This window comes from Schistocerca gregaria, chromosome 8 (genome assembly GCF_023897955.1).
Source record: "Schistocerca gregaria isolate iqSchGreg1 chromosome 8, iqSchGreg1.2, whole genome shotgun sequence".
Taxonomy (NCBI): Eukaryota; Metazoa; Arthropoda; class Insecta; order Orthoptera; family Acrididae; genus Schistocerca; species Schistocerca gregaria.
Genome location: NC_064927.1, coordinates 195429746 through 195447500, shown reverse-complemented (window position 1 = coordinate 195447500; position 17755 = coordinate 195429746). Strand labels below are relative to the sequence as shown.

At 45.0% G+C, this 17755-nt stretch overlaps 1 protein-coding gene across 2 annotated transcripts in view; it reads left to right on the top strand.

Moving 5' to 3' along the window:
* LOC126284535 (uncharacterized) overlaps nt 1–17755 on the top strand; it is a 374399-nt gene that overhangs the window by 129847 nt on the left and 226797 nt on the right. For both annotated transcript variants that reach the window (XM_049983534.1, XM_049983532.1), the window contains exon 5: nt 10664–10789. In XM_049983534.1, coding sequence (XP_049839491.1) covers nt 10664–10789 — 126 coding nt within the window. The remainder of the gene's footprint in view (nt 1–10663; nt 10790–17755) is intronic.

The window sequence follows — 17755 nt, the reverse complement described above, 5'->3', positions numbered from 1 at the left end:
GAAATCAGGGTCACTTTGGGTACTGGGGATGAAATCATCTTCCAAAACACATACCATTCGGCAGTCACTGTATCATCAAGAAATATCTCACCAATTATTCCATGACTGGACGCAGCACACAGTGACCTATTGATGGTTAAGTGACTTCTCGATCTAGCGGTTCTAGGCGCTCAGTCCGGAACCGCGCAGGTTCGACTCTTGCCTCGGGCATGGATGTGTGTGATGTCCTTAGGTTGGTTAGGTTTAAGTAGTTCTAAGTTCTAGGGGACTGATGACCACAGATGTTAAGTCCCATAGTGCTCAGAGCCATTTGAACCATTTGACTTCTCGATCGCGAAATGCCGATTCTCAGTCACCCATATGCGCCAGTTTTGCTTATTGAAGTACCCATCCAAATAAAGTGGGTTTCGTTGCTAAACTAAACAATACTAATACCCATCATGCCCTGTGACCAACTGTGCAGTTTGAATGTTCAGAAGTTATGTCGAGTTTATTTCATATAGTTCAATAAATGTCACCCTGTACATGGTCCAGTCACATTAATATGATCACCGCATTGTAATCGTGATGGTCCACAGACAGTATGTCGAACCACAAGCTGTGTAATCCATACAAATCATGTCAGGTTGGGACGTAGAAAACAATCCAGTAATGGCTGCAATGTGAAAACAGACTGATTTATATCACATCCAAAAGGACATCTTCATTGACTTTCGGGCCAAGGGTTGAAGCATTTCCAAAACAGCAATGTTTGTAAACTGTTCATGTGCTACCATGGTTAAAGTATACTGGGCATGGCTAAATTGCACCATCTAAAATTGGTCCTGAAGCAACTGTGCTGCACCACGGACTATAGATGACAGGGGTGGACGACGGATGCAGAGATGTGTACAGGCGAATAGACGTGCTACTGTCCAGCATCTTACCAACAAGATGAACTAAGGGGCTATCAACAATGTGTGCTCAATCACTGTTCAGCGAACATTGCCGTGTATGGATCCCTGCAACAGGCGTCCGGTTCATTCACCCATGATGACTCCTGTTCGTCGTTGATGAAGGCTGGAATTGGCACATCAGTACCACATCTGGACGTCCACAGATGAATCAGATCTATGCTCCATCGGACAGATAGCTGTCGTGTACAGCATGAAATGTCTGAAAGCAAACACCCTGAAACAATCGTGGGAAGGGTCCAGGCGAGAGGGCATTTCCTGGGTGATCTCGTAGTTTTGGAATGCACAACTGGTTCAATCATGCATCTATCCTTAGGGAGTAAGTCCACTTGTACATGCAGGTTGATTCGCTCCACACAACGATATTTACTGGCAGGATAAGACAACCTGTCACACAGCTCACAGTGTCTGTGCATCGTTCAGAGAGCAGCAGGAAGAGTTTACCGTATATCAATGACCGAGAACATGCCAGATTGAGACCCAATTGAGAACCTGTGGGGCCACCTCGATCGGGCTGTTCGCGCTGTGGATCCTCAATCGAGAAACCTAGGACACCTGGCCACAGCAGTGGAGTCGACGTGGCTCCACATGCCTACCCGTACCTTACAGAACCCACTGGCCCCCTTACTGCGGGTCTCGCAGCGTTTTGCCCTGCAAAAGATGGTTGTTCAGGCTTTTGACAGGCAGTCACATTAATGCGACTGGACAGTGCATGTATTATCTGGGTCGTTAGGGGTTTCAAAGTGCTGTTGTTACAGCACGCTAGCGCTGTCAGAATCTATCTGTACTTGAAGTCAGATGGGTAAGGATGTGTGGGCCATCAACATCTACATCCATACTCCGCAAGCCACCTGACAGTGTGTGGCGGAGGGTACCCTGAGTACCTCTATCGGTTCTCCCTTCTATTCCAGTCTCGTATTGTTCGTGGAAAAAAGTATTGTCGTTATGCTTCTGTGTGGGCTCTAATATCTCTGATTTTATCCTTATGGTCTCTTCGCGAGATATACACTCCTGGAAATTGAAATAAGAACACCGTGAATTCATTGTCCCAGGTAGGGAAACTTTATTGACACATTCCTGGGGTCAGATACATCACATGATCACACTGGCAGAATCACAGGCACATAGACACAGGCAACAGAGCATGCACAATGTCGGCACTAGTACAGTGTATATCCACCTTTCGCAGCAATGCAGGCTGCTATTCTCCCATGGACACGATCGTAGAGATGCTGGATGTAGTCCTGTGGAACGGCTTGCCATGCCATTTCCACCTGGCGCCTCAGTTGGACCAGCGTTCGTGCTGGACGTGCAGACCGCGTGAGACGACGCTTCATCCAGTCCCAAACATGCTCAATGGGGGACGGATCCGGAGATCTTGCTGGCCAGGGTAGTTGAGTTACACCTTCTAGAGCACGTTGGGTGGCACGGGATACATGCGGACGTGCATTGTCCTGTTGGAACAGCAAGTTCCCTTGCCGATCGAGGAATGGTAGAAAGATGGGTTCGATGACGGTTTGGATGTACCGTGCACTATTCAGTGTCCCCTCGACGATCACCAGAGGTGTACGGCCAGTGTAGGAGATCGCTCCCCACACCATGATGCCGGGTGTTAGCCCTGTATGCCTCGGTCGTATGCAGTCCTGATTGTGGCGCTCACCTGCACGGCGCCAAACACGCATACGACCATCATTGGCACCAAGGCAGAAGCGACTCTCATCGCCGAAGACGACACGTCTCCATTCGTCCCTCCATTCACGCCTGTCGCGACACCACTGGAGGCGGGCTGCACGATGTTGGGGCGTGAGCGAAAGACGGCCTAACGGTGTGCGGGACCGTAGCCCAGCTTCATGGAGACGGTTGCGAATGGTCCTCGCCGATACCCCAGGAGCAACAGTGTCCCTAATTTGCTGGGAAGTGGCAGTGCGGTCCCCTACGGCACTGCGTAGGATCCTACGGTCTTGGCGTGCATCCGTGCGTCGCTGCGGTCCGGTCCCAGGTCGACGGGCACGTGCACCTTCCGCCGATCACTGGCGACAACATCGATGTACTGTGGAGACCTCACGCCCCACGTGTTGAGCAATTCGGCGGTACGTCCACCCGGCCTCCCGCATGCCCACTATACGCCCTCGCTCAAAGTCCGTCAACTGCACATACGGTTCACGTCCACGCTGTCGCGACATGCTACCAGTGTTAAAGACTGCGATGGAGCTCCGTATGCCACGGCAAACTGGCTGACACTGACGGCGGCGGTGCACAAATGCTGCGCAGCTAGCGCCATTCGACGGCCAACACCTCGGTTCCTGGTGTGTCCGCTGTGCCGTGCGTGTGATCATTGCTTGTACATCCCTCTCGCAGTGTCCGGAGCAAGTATGGTGGGTCTGACACACCGGTGTCAATGTGTTCTTTTTCCATTTCCAGGAGTGTACGTAGGAGGGAGCAATATACTGCTTGACCCTTCGGTGAAGGTATGTTGTCGAAACTTTAACAAAAGCCCGTACCGAGCTACTGAGCGTCTCTCCTGCAGGCTCTTCCACTGAAGTGTATCTATCATCTCCGTAACGCTTTCGCGATTACTAAATGATCCTGTAACGAAGCGCGCTGCTCTCCGTTGGATCTCTCTTCTATCAACTCTATCTGGTACGGATCCCACACTGTTGAGCAGTATTCAAGCAGTGGGCGAACAAGCGTACTGTAACCTAATTCCTTTGTTTTCGGGTTGCATGTCCTTAGAATTCTTCCAATGAATCTCAGTCCGGCATCTGCTTTACCGACGATCAACTTTATATGATCATTCCATTTTAAATCACTCCTAATGCGTACTCCCAGATAATTTATGGAATTAACTGCTTCCAGTTGCTGACCTGCTATTTTGTAGCTAAATGATACAGGATCTATCTTTCTATGTATTCGCAGCACATTACACTTGTCTACATTGAGATTCAATTGCCATTCCCGGCACCATGCGTCAATTCGCTGCAGATCCTCCTGCATTTCAGTACAATTTTCCATTGTTACAACCTCTCGATACAGCATCATCTGCAAAGAGCCTCAGTGAATTTCCGATGTCATCAACCAGGTCATTTATGTATATTGTGAATAGCAACGGTCCTATGACACTCCCCTGCGTTCTGTTATCTAGGGACTCTTCAATCCAATCACACAATTGATCTGATGGTCCGTATGCTCTTACTTTGTTCATTAAACGACTGTGGGGAACTGTGTCAAACGCCTTGCGGAAGTCAAGAAACACGGCATCTACCTGTGAACTCGTGTCCATGGCCCTCTGAGTCTCGTGGACGAATAGCGCGAGCTGGGTTTCACACGACCGTCTTTTTCGAAACCCATGCTGATTCCTACAGACTAGATTTCTAGTCTCCAGAAAAGTCATTATACTCGAACACAATACGTGTTCCAAAATTCTACGACTGATCGACGTTAGAGATATAGGTCTATAGTTCTGCACATCTGTTCGACGTCCCTTCTTGAAAACGGGGATGACCTGTGTCCTTTTCCAATCCTTTGGAACGCTTCGCTCTTCTAGAGACCTACAGTACACCGCTACAAGAAAGGGGGCATGTTCCTTCGCGTACTCTGTAAAATCGAACTGGTATCCCATCAGGTCCAGCGGCCTTTCCTCTTTTGAGCGATTTTAATTGTTTCTCTGTCCCTCTGTCGTCTATTTCGATATCTACCATTTTGTCATCTGTGCGACAATCTAGAGAAGGAACTACAGTGCAGTCTGCCACTGTGAAACAGCTTTGGAAGAAGACATTTAGTATTTCGGCCTTTAGTCTGTCATCCTCTGTTTCAGTACCATTTTGGTCACATCCGGGAACACCAGTAAAAACAGCAGTGGGTTTAATAGGTAAGGATCTCATTGGTTAACAGTAGTATATAAAAAGTACAGAACTTTGAAAAAAAGTGACAAATTTATTTAAACGCACACTGAAGACAACGAATAATACGAGGGCGTGCTGCAAAGTAATACCTCAGATTTTGTTATGTGAAACCTCTTAATGCTTTTTAAATAGAAAACTGTATTAACATTCTACATCTTTATTCTTCATATCTACATATTTATTTCTCAATGTAGCCATCTTGGCGACGAACACGTTTCTTCCAAAGCAAGACCAGTTTGTTCATACTGCCACTGTTGACGGAGCCATAGCCTTGCCTCTGCTTGCAGCGCTTCATCACTATCGAATGAAATCCTGGAAGATGTTGTTTTAGGTTTTCGAAACAGATGAAAATCAGATGTGGCCGTCAGACTGTATGGAAGATGATCAATGACAGTTAACTCCAGGCGTCGGATGGTTGCAAATTTGATAGTGCTCGTGTATGGACTGGCGTTTTCATACGGATGGAGTCGATGCTCCATTTGTGGACGAATTATTTGAATCCGAAACTCGATTACTGCACGTTGTTTATCCGAACCGACATAACGTTAAGCACCGCCGTGTTACATGCTACAATCCGGAGCCCTCTAGAGGACAAGTGTTGCAACTTGCTTCGAAGCGGGGGGGGGGGGGGGGGGGGATTCGATCAATTAATATGCGTAACATATCTGACACTGAGAAGAGATTTAAAACTATGGAGCCATTATGAAACTTCCTGGCAGATTAAAATTGTGTGCTGGATCGTGACTCGAACTCGGGAACTTTGCTTTCGCGGGCAAGTGCTCTACCAACTGGGCTACCTAAGCACGACTCACGCCCCGCCCTCACAGCTGTACGTCCCCATTACCTCGTCTTTCCATACTTCACAGAAGCTCTCCTGCGAACCTTGCAGAACTTTATGGAGGCATTATTTTTGGGACTCCCTTGTGTATGCCATTACATATCATATACGCTCTGTGCTTGGTTGTGAATACAACACTGTACAGATGGCCGGAATCACGTTCCGCACATATCTCCAGGCGATGAACGAAAGCTTCCATCGCCCAATTCGGCATGTTCAATGGGATCTCCTCCATAGCTATGTGTATCCTTTCCTTAAATTCAGCCACGATATCAGTACGTGTAGCGTACGCCCGAGTCTTCAAGTACCCCCAGAAGAGGCCGCCTGGTTAGCCGTTCGGTTCTCGTATGCCGGCCAGTCTGTGGATGGATTTTAGGACGGTTTACCATCTACCTCGACGAATGCGGGGTGGTTTCCCTTATTCCGCCTCAGTTACACTATGTCAGCGATTGCTGCGCAAACACAGTCTCCACGTACGCGTACACGGTAATTACTCTACCACGCAAACATTTGGGGGTTGGGGTTACACGCGTCTGGTGGGTGACGTTCCCGGGCAAGGGGAGGAGGTCCACTGGGGACCGAACCACACAATAACCCTGGGTTCGGTGTTGGGTGGTGGTGGGGTGAGTGGACTGCTGTAGCCTGTTGTGCAGTTGTGAGCCACTGAGGGCTACAGCGGGGACGAAGCCTCTCCGTCTTTTCTAGGTCCCCAGGTCGATACAGTACAATACAATACCTCCATAAGAAGAAGCCAGAGGCAGTCTAATCGGGCGACAGTGCTGTCCAATGAGCATCTCGAAATCTGGAAAAAAATCGACCAAGAAAATGAAGCCGCAAGACATTCATGGGCTGTATGAGATGTTGTCCCATCCTGTTGCAACCATGTCGTTGTTCAACTTTCAAAGGAAGAAATGGAGCAACATTTGGACATAGAGATCCTTAGTAACCATTCTGCACGACTATGAAGATCCTAAGAAAATTTTGACCAATGATGTCCAACGAGGCCACGTCGTACCATACAATTACGCCTTCTCAGGGCAAGGATTTCTCCCTCAGCCAACAAGGAATGCCTTCGTTAATGTATCCCCAGCACTGGTAATTCCATCTATTTACACAACTACCTCGATGAAAATGGGCCTCATGCGCCATCAGTATGTTGTTTCATATTAGGATGAGCTAGAAGTTAGACGAAGCGCAAGGTGAAGATTCATTGGGCAATTTTGTCTTGTTCGTTTAGTTTCAGTACGACGATCGATTTTTATCAGTGGAAGTACAGATTTTCATATACGAGAAGCCGGAGAGAACGATCTTTCAATGTTAGCGTCGAGGCAGAACGAAGAACGTCTTCCACTCGTGTTCGGCTGTGTCCTTCCTCACAGTGAACCATTGCTCTTTCGCGCAAGATACAGTAATCCTGAATCGTTGCACCCTCCGTACAATAGCCCGATGACCTTCCAACATATCATGGCGTTTCAACACGAAATGATGACGAAACAGTCGCTGAAAAGTGATGGAAGACTCATAATTTTTAAAATACAGCTCGACTGTTAATGCTGTGGGCTCCAGAAGGCAATAATTATGAATGATCATCCTTCCTCGATGCAGTGACCCCGTGGTACGTGATCAGGTTTTACTACTCATTCTGCCAGACACTGTAGAAAAGATGTATATTGTTTACTTCGAAGTACAGTTCGGTGTACCCTACTGTTGGTAAAGTAGCCACTAGTCAATCAGAGGGGCCATAACGGCCAATTTGTGACAAACCATCAGGAGAGAGAGGGAGAGAGAGAGAGAGACGGAGAGAGAGAGAGGGAGGGAGAAACAGAGAGAGCAAGAGAGAATGGGGAGGGAGACAGAGAGAGAGAGAGAGAGAGAGAGAGAGAGGGAGGGAGAGAGAGAGGAAGTGCAACGTCATCCTTTGTCGGTAGGTGAGACCAGGGCAGCGGAATGTCTCTCATTCGACGCCCAGGACATGTCTCAGCGGCAAGTACGTGACTATTGTCCCGCGAGTCCCATGAGGCGTTCAGGCGTGGCGAGGGAAAGTTTGATCTGTCAACATCCGTAACTACAATGAACTGCTCTTATGCTGAAGTGCTCCCTCGACCCACCATGCAGCCCGCAAGAGTTAGCACCGAATTACTGATACGACATGTTGTCTTCTTTGATTTCAGGCCTCTTTTTTTTACAGTTGCAGTTATATAGGTAGTGTAGGTTAAACGCCGTCTTTTGCAACTGTAATGAAAGCCTTCTTAAGACCAAACGCGTTTCACTTTATCCTAAAGCACCTTCAGTGATCACTGTAACAGTATCGTTTTTTTCCTCTTACACTTTGCTAGAATCATGAATAGTTCGCGTGACTTAACTTAGTACATTAAATTTTATTAATTCTTATAGCTACTCACGGTTTTTCTGGATGTTTGCGTCATTCTTCCTGTTGCTTCACATATGTGAGTTAGACTTTAGCACACAGCTTCTTCTCTATCACTAAATACACTCCTGGAAATGGAAAAAAGAACATATAGACACCGGTGTGTCAGACCCACCATACTTGCTCCGGACACTGCGAGAGGGCTGTACAAGCAATGATCACACGCACGGCACAGCGGACACACCAGGAACCGCGGTGTTGGCCGTCGAATGGCGGTAGCTGCGCAGCATTTGTGCACCGCTGCCGTCAGTGTCAACCAGTTTGCCGTGGCATACGGAGCTCCATCGCAGTCTTTAACACTGGTAGCATGCCGCGACAGCGTGGACGTGAACCATATGTGCAGTTGACGGACTTTGAGCGAGGGCGTATAGTGGGCATGCGGGAGGCCGGGTGGACGTACCGCCGAATTGCTCAACACGTGGGGCGTGAGGTCTCCACAGTACATCGATGTTGTCGCCAGTGGTCGGCGGAAGGTGCACGTGCCCGTCGACCTGAGACCGGACCGCAGCGACGCACGGATGCACGCCAAGACCGTAGGATCCTACGCAGTGCCGTAGGGGACCGCACCGCCACTTCCCAGCAAATTAGGGACACTGTTGCTCCTGGGGTATCGGCGAGGACCATTCGCAACCGTCTCCATGAAGCTGGGCTACGGTCCCGCACACCGTTAGGCCGTCTTCCGCTCACGCCCCAACATCGTGCAGCCCGCCTCCAGTGGTGTCGCGACAGGCGTGAATGGAGGGACGAATGGAGACGTGTCGTCTTCAGTGATGAGAGTCGCTTCTGCCTTGGTGCCAATGATGGTCGTATGCGTGTTTGGCGCCGTGCAGGACTGCATACGACCGAGGCACACAGGGCCAACACCCGGCATCATGGTGTGGGGAGCCATCTCCTACACTGGCCGTACACCTCTGGTGATCGTCGAGGGGACACTGAATAGTGCACGGTACATCCAAACCGTCATCGAACCCATCGTTCTACCATTCCTAGACCGGCAAGGGAACTTGCTGTTCCAACAGGACAATGCACGTCCGCATGTATCCCGTTCCACCCAACGTGCTCTAGAAGGTGTAAGTCAACTACCCTGGCCAGCAAGATCTCCGGATCTGTCCCCCATTGAGCATGTTTGGGACTGGATGAAGCGTCGTCTCACGCGGTCTGCACGTCCAGCACGAACGCTGGTTCAACTGAGGCGCCAGGTGGAAATGGCATGGCAAGCCGTTCCACAGGACTACATCCAGCATCTCTACGATCGTCTCCATGGGAGAATAGCAGCCTGCATTGCTGCGAAAGGTGGATATACACTGTACTAGTGCCAACATTGTGCATGCTCTGTTGCCTGTGTCTATGTGCCTGTGGTTCTGTCAGTGTGATCATGTGATGTATCTGACCCCAGGAATGTGTCAATAAAGTTTCCCCTTCCTGGGACAATGAATTCACGGTGTTCTTATTTCAATTTCCAGGAGTGTATATTAATTCAAGTTTTTGTGTTGTACAGAATCGCTGACATTCTCGCCATTTTGTGTATTTTGTTCTGCTAATGCGGAATGCGTTCATCTTTTGTTTCTTTTGACAGGAGTTGGAGCATCTGCTATTGCTCTGTGTGTGTCAGTGGATATATTTTCCGAGTAGTGTGTGTGCGCGTGCATTTTCTCAGAGGTAATGGCTGTCCATGTATTTGTTTGTTTGCTTGTTTGTTTGTTTGTAAAAGGAACTAATATATCGCAGCTACTGTGTGTGTAAATTATTGCTTTACTGTGGTACGCTAGCAGTTGATCTAGGGTGGGGATTGGCAACACCCTCGAGAAGCATAGAATAAAAATAGCGTATCCAAGCAATAACTCTATACAGAAATGTCAAGAAAAGGAAAACCACATAACATACCAAAAATCTTTCTTAATCAATTATCTGTTTATCCATAGTTAATTGCCATCTCATATCGAATAAAACACGATAACGAACTGGTATAATACACTGAAGCGCCACGGAGGTATGTAAACAGGCAGAATAAGAGGCTGCGGACGGCGACGCCTGTGCAAGACAACAAGTGTTTTGCGCACTTGTTAATTCGGTTACTGCTACTACAATGGCACTTTATAGAGATTTAAGTGAGTTTGAACGTGGTATTTTAGTTGGACCTGACCGTATGTGATTATTTCTTGTGGGGGTTTATAAAAGACTCTGTTTATGTGCCTCCGTTAACGACAACAATGAATGAAGTGAGACATCGCATAATAGCAGCTGTGAAAGCTGTAACTCAAGACATGCTCGCTGCAGTGTGGGAACAGTCTGAATACCGCACGACACCTATGAGAAGGGATGAAAAAAAACTTTTTGAGTTTCCTGTTCATCAAAAAACAAAATTCATTCTATGTATGTATTAGTTTCACAAATCGGATGATTCTTTTTGATGTACCCTGTATTTTATAAAAAGTGCGGCTGTTAGTACGCTCTATTTCTACACGTTTATGATGAGCCGCAGTCCTGCGTCCGCTTCAGTGATGGAACGTCTAGATACTGACAGCTGGCATTGTGTTGGCAGGCCTGCTGGCTCGGATGCACGCTCGCGCCGTGGTGTGCCACGCTACGTCTCTGCTGGGAGCCTACGTGGCGCTCGCCGTGATGCAGACGTGGCCCGAGATGCCGCCGCCAGCCTGCTCTGCCGCCGGTGAGTAGCGCTACTCGTGTCGTCTGACGGTTAACGCCATGATAACTTGATGTTCGATTTCGGCGACGATACGTGTTTTGTGCCCTCTTTGTTAACGAGCTATGGTGTCAATGAGCAACTGAATATCAGCCTTTGGGCACAAAATTGGTTATAATAAATAAATAAAGCACTCAACTACAGCTGTGGACGAGTTATTTTCTTGAAGCAGTCTGAAGCAGTTCAAGAGCGATGGCGTGGTGCATTGTCATAATGAAGTTTCAGGTTGTAATAGACTCTGTTTTAAATCAATTGAGGTGGGATTACTATTGAAACTATCTATGCTGTTAGAACTGTGCAGTTAGTTTTAATTAATTTAGTGAAACTTCCTGGCAGATTAAAACTGTGTACCGGACCGAGACTCGAACTCTGGACCTTTGCCTTTCGCGGGCAAGTGCTCTACCAACTGATTAATTTAGTGGAACTTCCTGGAAGATTAAAACTGTGTGTCGGACCGAGACTCGAACTCGAGTCCTTTGCGTTTCGCGGGTAAGTGCTCTACAAACTGAGCTACCCAAGTACGACTCACGGCCCGTCCTCACAGCTTTACTTCTGCCAGTATCTCGTCTCTTACCTTCCAAACTTCTCCTGTGAACCTAGCACACCTAAAAGAAAGGATATTGCGGAGACATGGCTTAGCCAGAGCCTGGGGAATGTCTGGTAGAGCACTTGCCCGCGAAAGGCAAAGGTCCCGAGTTCGAGTCTCGGTCTGGCACAGAGTTTTAATCCGCCAGGAAGTTTCATATCAGCGCACACTCCGCTGCAGACTGAACTGGAATTAATTTAGTGGTTGCATTTTTAGGTATACCATCACCTAATTACAGTTCTGGAATGAGTTCATGTTAGCTATAAATGACTTTTTTTTGTCATCAGTTTACTGATTGGTTTCAAGCGGCCCGCCACGAATTCCTTTCCTGTGCTAACCTCTTCATCTCAGAGTAGCACTTGCAACCTACATCCTCAATTATTTGCTTGACGTATTCCAATCTCTGTCTTCCTCTACAATTTTTGCCCTCTATAGCTTCCTCTAGTACCATGGAAGTCATTCCCTCATGTCTTAGCAGATGTCCTATCATCCTGTCCCTTCTCCTTATCAGTGTTTTCCACATATTCCTTTCCTCTCCGATTCTGCGTAGAACCTCCTCATTCCTTACCTTATCAGTCCACCTAATTTTCAACATTCGTGTATAGCACCACATCTCAAATGATTCGATTCTCTTCTGTTCCGGTTTTCCCACAGTCCATGTTTCACTACCATACAATGCTGTACTCCAGACGTACATCCTCAGAAATTTCTTCCTCAAATTAAGGTCGGTATTTGATATTAGTAGACTTCTCTTGGCCAGAAATGCCTTTTTGCCATAGCGAGTCTGTTTTGATGTCCTCCTTGCTCCGTCCGTCATTGGTTATTTTACTGCCTAGGTAGCAGAATTCCTTAACTTCACTGACTTCGTGACCATCAATCCTGATGTTAAGTTTCTCGCTGTTGTCATTTCTACTACTTCTCATTACCTTCGTCTTTCTCCGATTTACTCTTAAACCATACTGTGTACTCATTAGACTGTTCATTCCGTTCAGCAGATCATTTAATTCTTCTTCACTTTCACTCAGGATAGCAATGTCATCAGCGAATCGTATCATTGATATCCTTTCACCTTGTATTTTAATTCCACTCCTGAACCTTTCTTTTATTTCCATCATTGCGTCCTCGATGTACAGATTGAAGAGTAGGGACGAAAGGCTACAGCCTTGTCTTACTCCCTTCTTAATACGAGCACTTCGTTCTTGATCGTCCACTCTTATTATTCCCTCTTGGTTGTTGTATATATTGTATATGACCCGTCTCTCCCTATAGCTTACCCCTAGTTTTTTCAGAATCTTGAACAGCTTGCACCATTATATATTGTCGAACGCTTTTTCCAGGTCGAAAAATCCTATGAACGTGTCTTGATTTTTCTTTAGCCTTGCTTCCATTATTAGCCGTAACGTCAGAATTGTCTCTCTCGTCCTTTTACTTTTCCTAAAGCCAAACTGATCGTCACCTAGCGCATTCTCAATTTTCTTTTCCATTCTTCTGTATATTATTCTTGTAAGCAGCTTCGATGCATGAGCTGTTAAGCTGATTGTGCGATAATTCTCGCACTTGTCAGCTCTTGCCGTCTTCGGAATTGTGTGGATGATGCTTTTCCGAAAGTCAGATGGTATGTCGCCAGACTCATATATTCTACACACCAACGTGAATAGCCGTTTTGTTGCCACTTCCCCTAATGATTTTAGAAATTCTGATGGAATGTTATGTATCCCTTCTGCCTTATTTGACCGTAAGTCCTCCAAAGCTCTTTTAAATTCCGATTCTAATACTGGATCCCCTACCTCTTCTAAATCGACTCCTGTTTCTTCTTCTATCACATCAAACAAATCTTCACCCTCATAGCGGCTTTCAATGTATTCTTTCCACCTATCTGCTCTCTCCTCTGCACTTAACAGTGGAATTCCCGTTGCACTCTTAATGTTACCACCGTTGCATTTAATGTCACCAAAGGTTGTTTTGACTTTCCTGTATGCTGAGCATGTCTTTCCGACAATCATATATTTTTCGATGTCTTCACATTTTTCCTGCATCCATTTCGTCTCAGCTTCCGTGTACTTCCTATTTATTTCATTCCTCAACGACTTGTATTTCTGTATTCCTGATTTTCCCAGAACATGTTTGTACTTCCTCCTTTCATCAATCAACTGAAGTATTTCCTCTGTTACCCATGGTTTCTTCGCAGCTACCTTCTTTGTACCTATGTCTTCCTTCCCAACTTCTGTGATGGCCCTTTTTAGAGACGTCCATTCCTCTTCAACTGTGTTGCCTTCTGCGCTATTCCTTATTGCTGTATCTATAGCGTTAGAGAACTTCAAACGTATCTCGTCATTCCTTAGAACTTCCGTATCCCACTTCTTAGCGTATTGATTCTTCCTGACTAATGTCTTGAACTTCAGCCTACTCTTCATCACTACTATATTGTGATCTGAGTCTATGTCTGCTCCTGGGTACGCCTTACAATCCAGTATCTGATTTCGGAATCTCTGTCTGACCATGATGTAATCTAATTGAAATCTTCCCGTATCTCCCAGCCTTTTCCAAGTATACCCCCTCCTCTTGTGATTCTTGAACAGGGTATTCGCTATTACTAGCTGAAACTTGTTACAGAACTCAATTAGTCTTTCTCCTCTTTCATTCCTTGTCCCAAGCCCATATTCTCCTGTAACCCTTTCTTCTACTCCTTCCCCTACAACTGCATTCCAGTCGCCCATGACTATTAGATTTTCGTCCCCCTTTCATACTGCATTATGCATGACCTATTTGCAATAAATCTCCACTTTATCACAGTATCTATAATGGTGTGCTAAAAAGCAGTGCCTCCGAATCTTTCATGTGAAAACACTGATAGCTTTTTAAATAAAACAAACCTTATTAACATTCTACATCTTTCTTCTCATTGCTCACATATTGAAGAGGGTGGTTTGTAAAGTTCTGGGAATCACCAGGAGAGATCAGCGTTAGTGCAACGAGTTGTTCACGTGATATTCATTGGACTGTTGCCTTCAAACACGTGCCACGTCAGTGATCAGTGATCTTTGTTCTTCCGCGTAGTGATTTGCGAAGATGAAAAAAATCGAGATTCGAGCAGTCATTAAGCACTTGCTAAGGAAAGGTATGAAAGAAAAGGACATTCATGCCGATTTCCAGAATACACTAGGAGACTCTTCTTCTTCATATTCAACAGAGGCCAAGTCGACAAACGAATTTAAATTTGGACGGGAGAGCTTAGGCCATGATCCACGCAGTGGTCGGCCGAGATGTGTCACTACTCCAGAAAACATTGCAAAAGTGCACAAAATGGTCATGGAGGGTCGCCGATTGAAAGTGCGTTAAACTGATCACGCTTGCCGGATGTCATCTGAAAGGCTGCATCACATGTTAACTGAAGAATTAGAAATGAAAAAATTACGCACAAGATCGGTGCCGCGACAAGACAATGCGCCGCCGCACACATGTGCCGTCACCATGGCAAAATTACATGAATTAAAGTATGAATTGTTGCCACACCTGCTTTATTCACCTGATATGGCTCCGTAAGACTCCCACCTCTTCCCAAACTGAAAATTTTTATTGGTGGACGAAGATTCACTTCAAACGAAGAATTGATAGCCGGAGTTGACAACTGTTTTGCAGGCCTGGAGGAAAGTCATTTTCGAGATTGGATCAAGGCACTGAAACATCATTGGACCAAGCGCATTAATCTACATGGAGACTACATTGAAAAATAAAAAAAATTCAGTGACATAAGTACTTTTTTTCTATTTCGTTCCGAGAACTTTTCTAACCATTCTCGTATTTTTCAACGTAGTCACTCTTGTGACGAACACATTACTCGCAACGAGAGACCAGTTTGTTGGTACCGTCAGTCTATAATGTCATCTCACCGCTGTCTACACCACCTCATCACTATCAACGCAAAGTCCTCGAAGGTATTCTCTAAGTTTTGGAAACGATGAAAATCGGATGGGGCCAAGTCGGGATTGTATCGATGATCGATGGCAGTGAACCCAAAGTGTTGGACTGATGCCGATTTGTTTGTGTCATCCGACGACTTTCTCTGATGAGTTCATCAACAGGGTGCCGACGAGTCTCTTCAGTTGCTTTGCGCGGTTTTCCACTCAGAGCTGCCACACATATTGAGGCTACCGTCACCGTTACCTCCAATACGAGTACGAACAATTATCTCCGTACGCGGCTTTTATTCTTCAGTTGGAGGCACGTTTCCTGCGGATAGAAATTCCACTTCAGGACGCTGTTCCTCTCTATCGACGTAGTCACGTTACACACCGCCGTATTATACGCTACAAATCGGAGCCTTCTAGCGGCAGTGAATGAATAAATTAATTAATTAATTAATTAAATTTTATTGTCGTTTAGCTATTACAGCAATTGACAAAGTCAAGTTACATAAATGCAAGTTATACAGCATATATACATGGGTTGATGATCAATATGTCAATATTGGTTTTCCATATAATACAATATTTAAAATCAAATAATATGAAAAACATTGCATCATAAATTACTCAGTTAAAGAAATTATGCTGTACTCTCCAAACCGGTACCACTTTGATATTCCACAGTCCTGAAGTGAGTAGCAAGGATTTGCAGCTAACCAACTGAATAATTTGTATTTAAATAAATTAAATGTAGCTTCTACCCATTCTAGTGGCAATTTGTTAAACATCTTCATACCCACCACTTCGTAGCTGTTCAATGACTTGGATAATCTGTAGTAAGATATATCAAGATGGCTACTATTTTTGGTTCCATGAGAGTGAACATCTCTTCTACGCTGGTATTCTGATAAATTGCTCTTTGTATGCAGTAGGGCAGTGTAAATATACATGTTTATAGCAGTTAATATTTTTAAGTTGATAAACAGTGGTTTGCAGTGGGCCAGTTTATCACTGTTTGTGATAATTCGAATTACTTTCTTCTGAAGTATCAAAATCTCCTGAAGGTGTGAGCTATTGCCCCATATTAAATGCCCATAAGATATAATGCTTTGAAAGAAAGTAAAGTGGGCCGATATTACATAGGCCGCAGGTACATGGTTTTTTACACTCCTTAACAAAAAGACCACTCTAGACAGCCTTGCACTTATGTCTTTAATATTTAGATCCGAAGTCAATTTACTATCTATAACAATACCTAAGAACTTAACACTATCCGTGAAGTCTGCTACTGGCAGATCTCTTAAACTAAATACAATCTCTTGAGCTTTACTTTCATTAAGCAGGAACACATTATCTCGAAACCAGACTGATGCTTGTAGTATTGTGTCATTTGTCACAGTTTGGAGCATATCCATGTCTGAGCTGATAATGAAAAAAGTGGTATAATCTGCATAGAGAATTGAGTGAGTATTTATGTAACGTGGTAGATCGTTTGTCATTAGGATAAATAGCAGAGGTCCTAATACTGCACCTTGTGGCACACTGCACTTAACTTCAGCTAGCTGTGATCTCTGTTTACCAATATAAACAATTTGTTTACAGTTGCTAAGGAAAGATTCGAAAATATTGTCAACTTCACTGTTTGTGATTCCTTAATAAACTAGATTCTTGAGGAGTGAAATATACTCCACACAATGGAAGGCTTTGCTAAGATCCCAAAGGTAGCCTGAGGAAAATTTTTTCCTTCATAAGCATTAAACACTTTTTTAATCAGGGAGTCAATGGCCTGGACTGTGAATTTGCCCTTCCTAAAGCCAAATTGTACTGCAGTAGTAATGTTAATATATGTCAGATAATCACACAACTGGGAGTTGATGATGGATTCCAAAACTTTAGATAAAATAGGTGTCAGAGATACTGGGCGAGAGCTAGTTGAGCAATTTTTGTCTCCTTTCTTGTAAATGGGCACTACTCTGGATAATTTTAATACATCTGGGAATACTCCTTCAATTAGACATCTGTTTACACATTTAGTAAGAGGATTGTACTATGTTCCCAATTATCTTTTTTAACATATTGCACGAAATACCAAATATATCTTCACTATAAGATGGCTTAAAATTATTTACAGTAGTTAAAACAACATCTGGTGTGACCTCTGTTAAAAGGAATTTATCTTTCAGAGTGTAGTTTACATTATGATATTTAATGAGATCAGCTAGAGTTTCTAGCGGCCTCCCAATGCTTTCTCTAGTTTGGTTAACAGATTTTATACAGTAGTTATTAATTTCATCTGCTGAAATTACATTTATTACAGTCCATGCTTTTTTGCATTTATTTTTTGATGCTGACTAGGTTATGTTGTTCTTTGACCTCATTTAAAGCATACTTATATTCCTTTTGTGCTCTTGAGTACCTTTGTTTAGCCATATCAGTTTT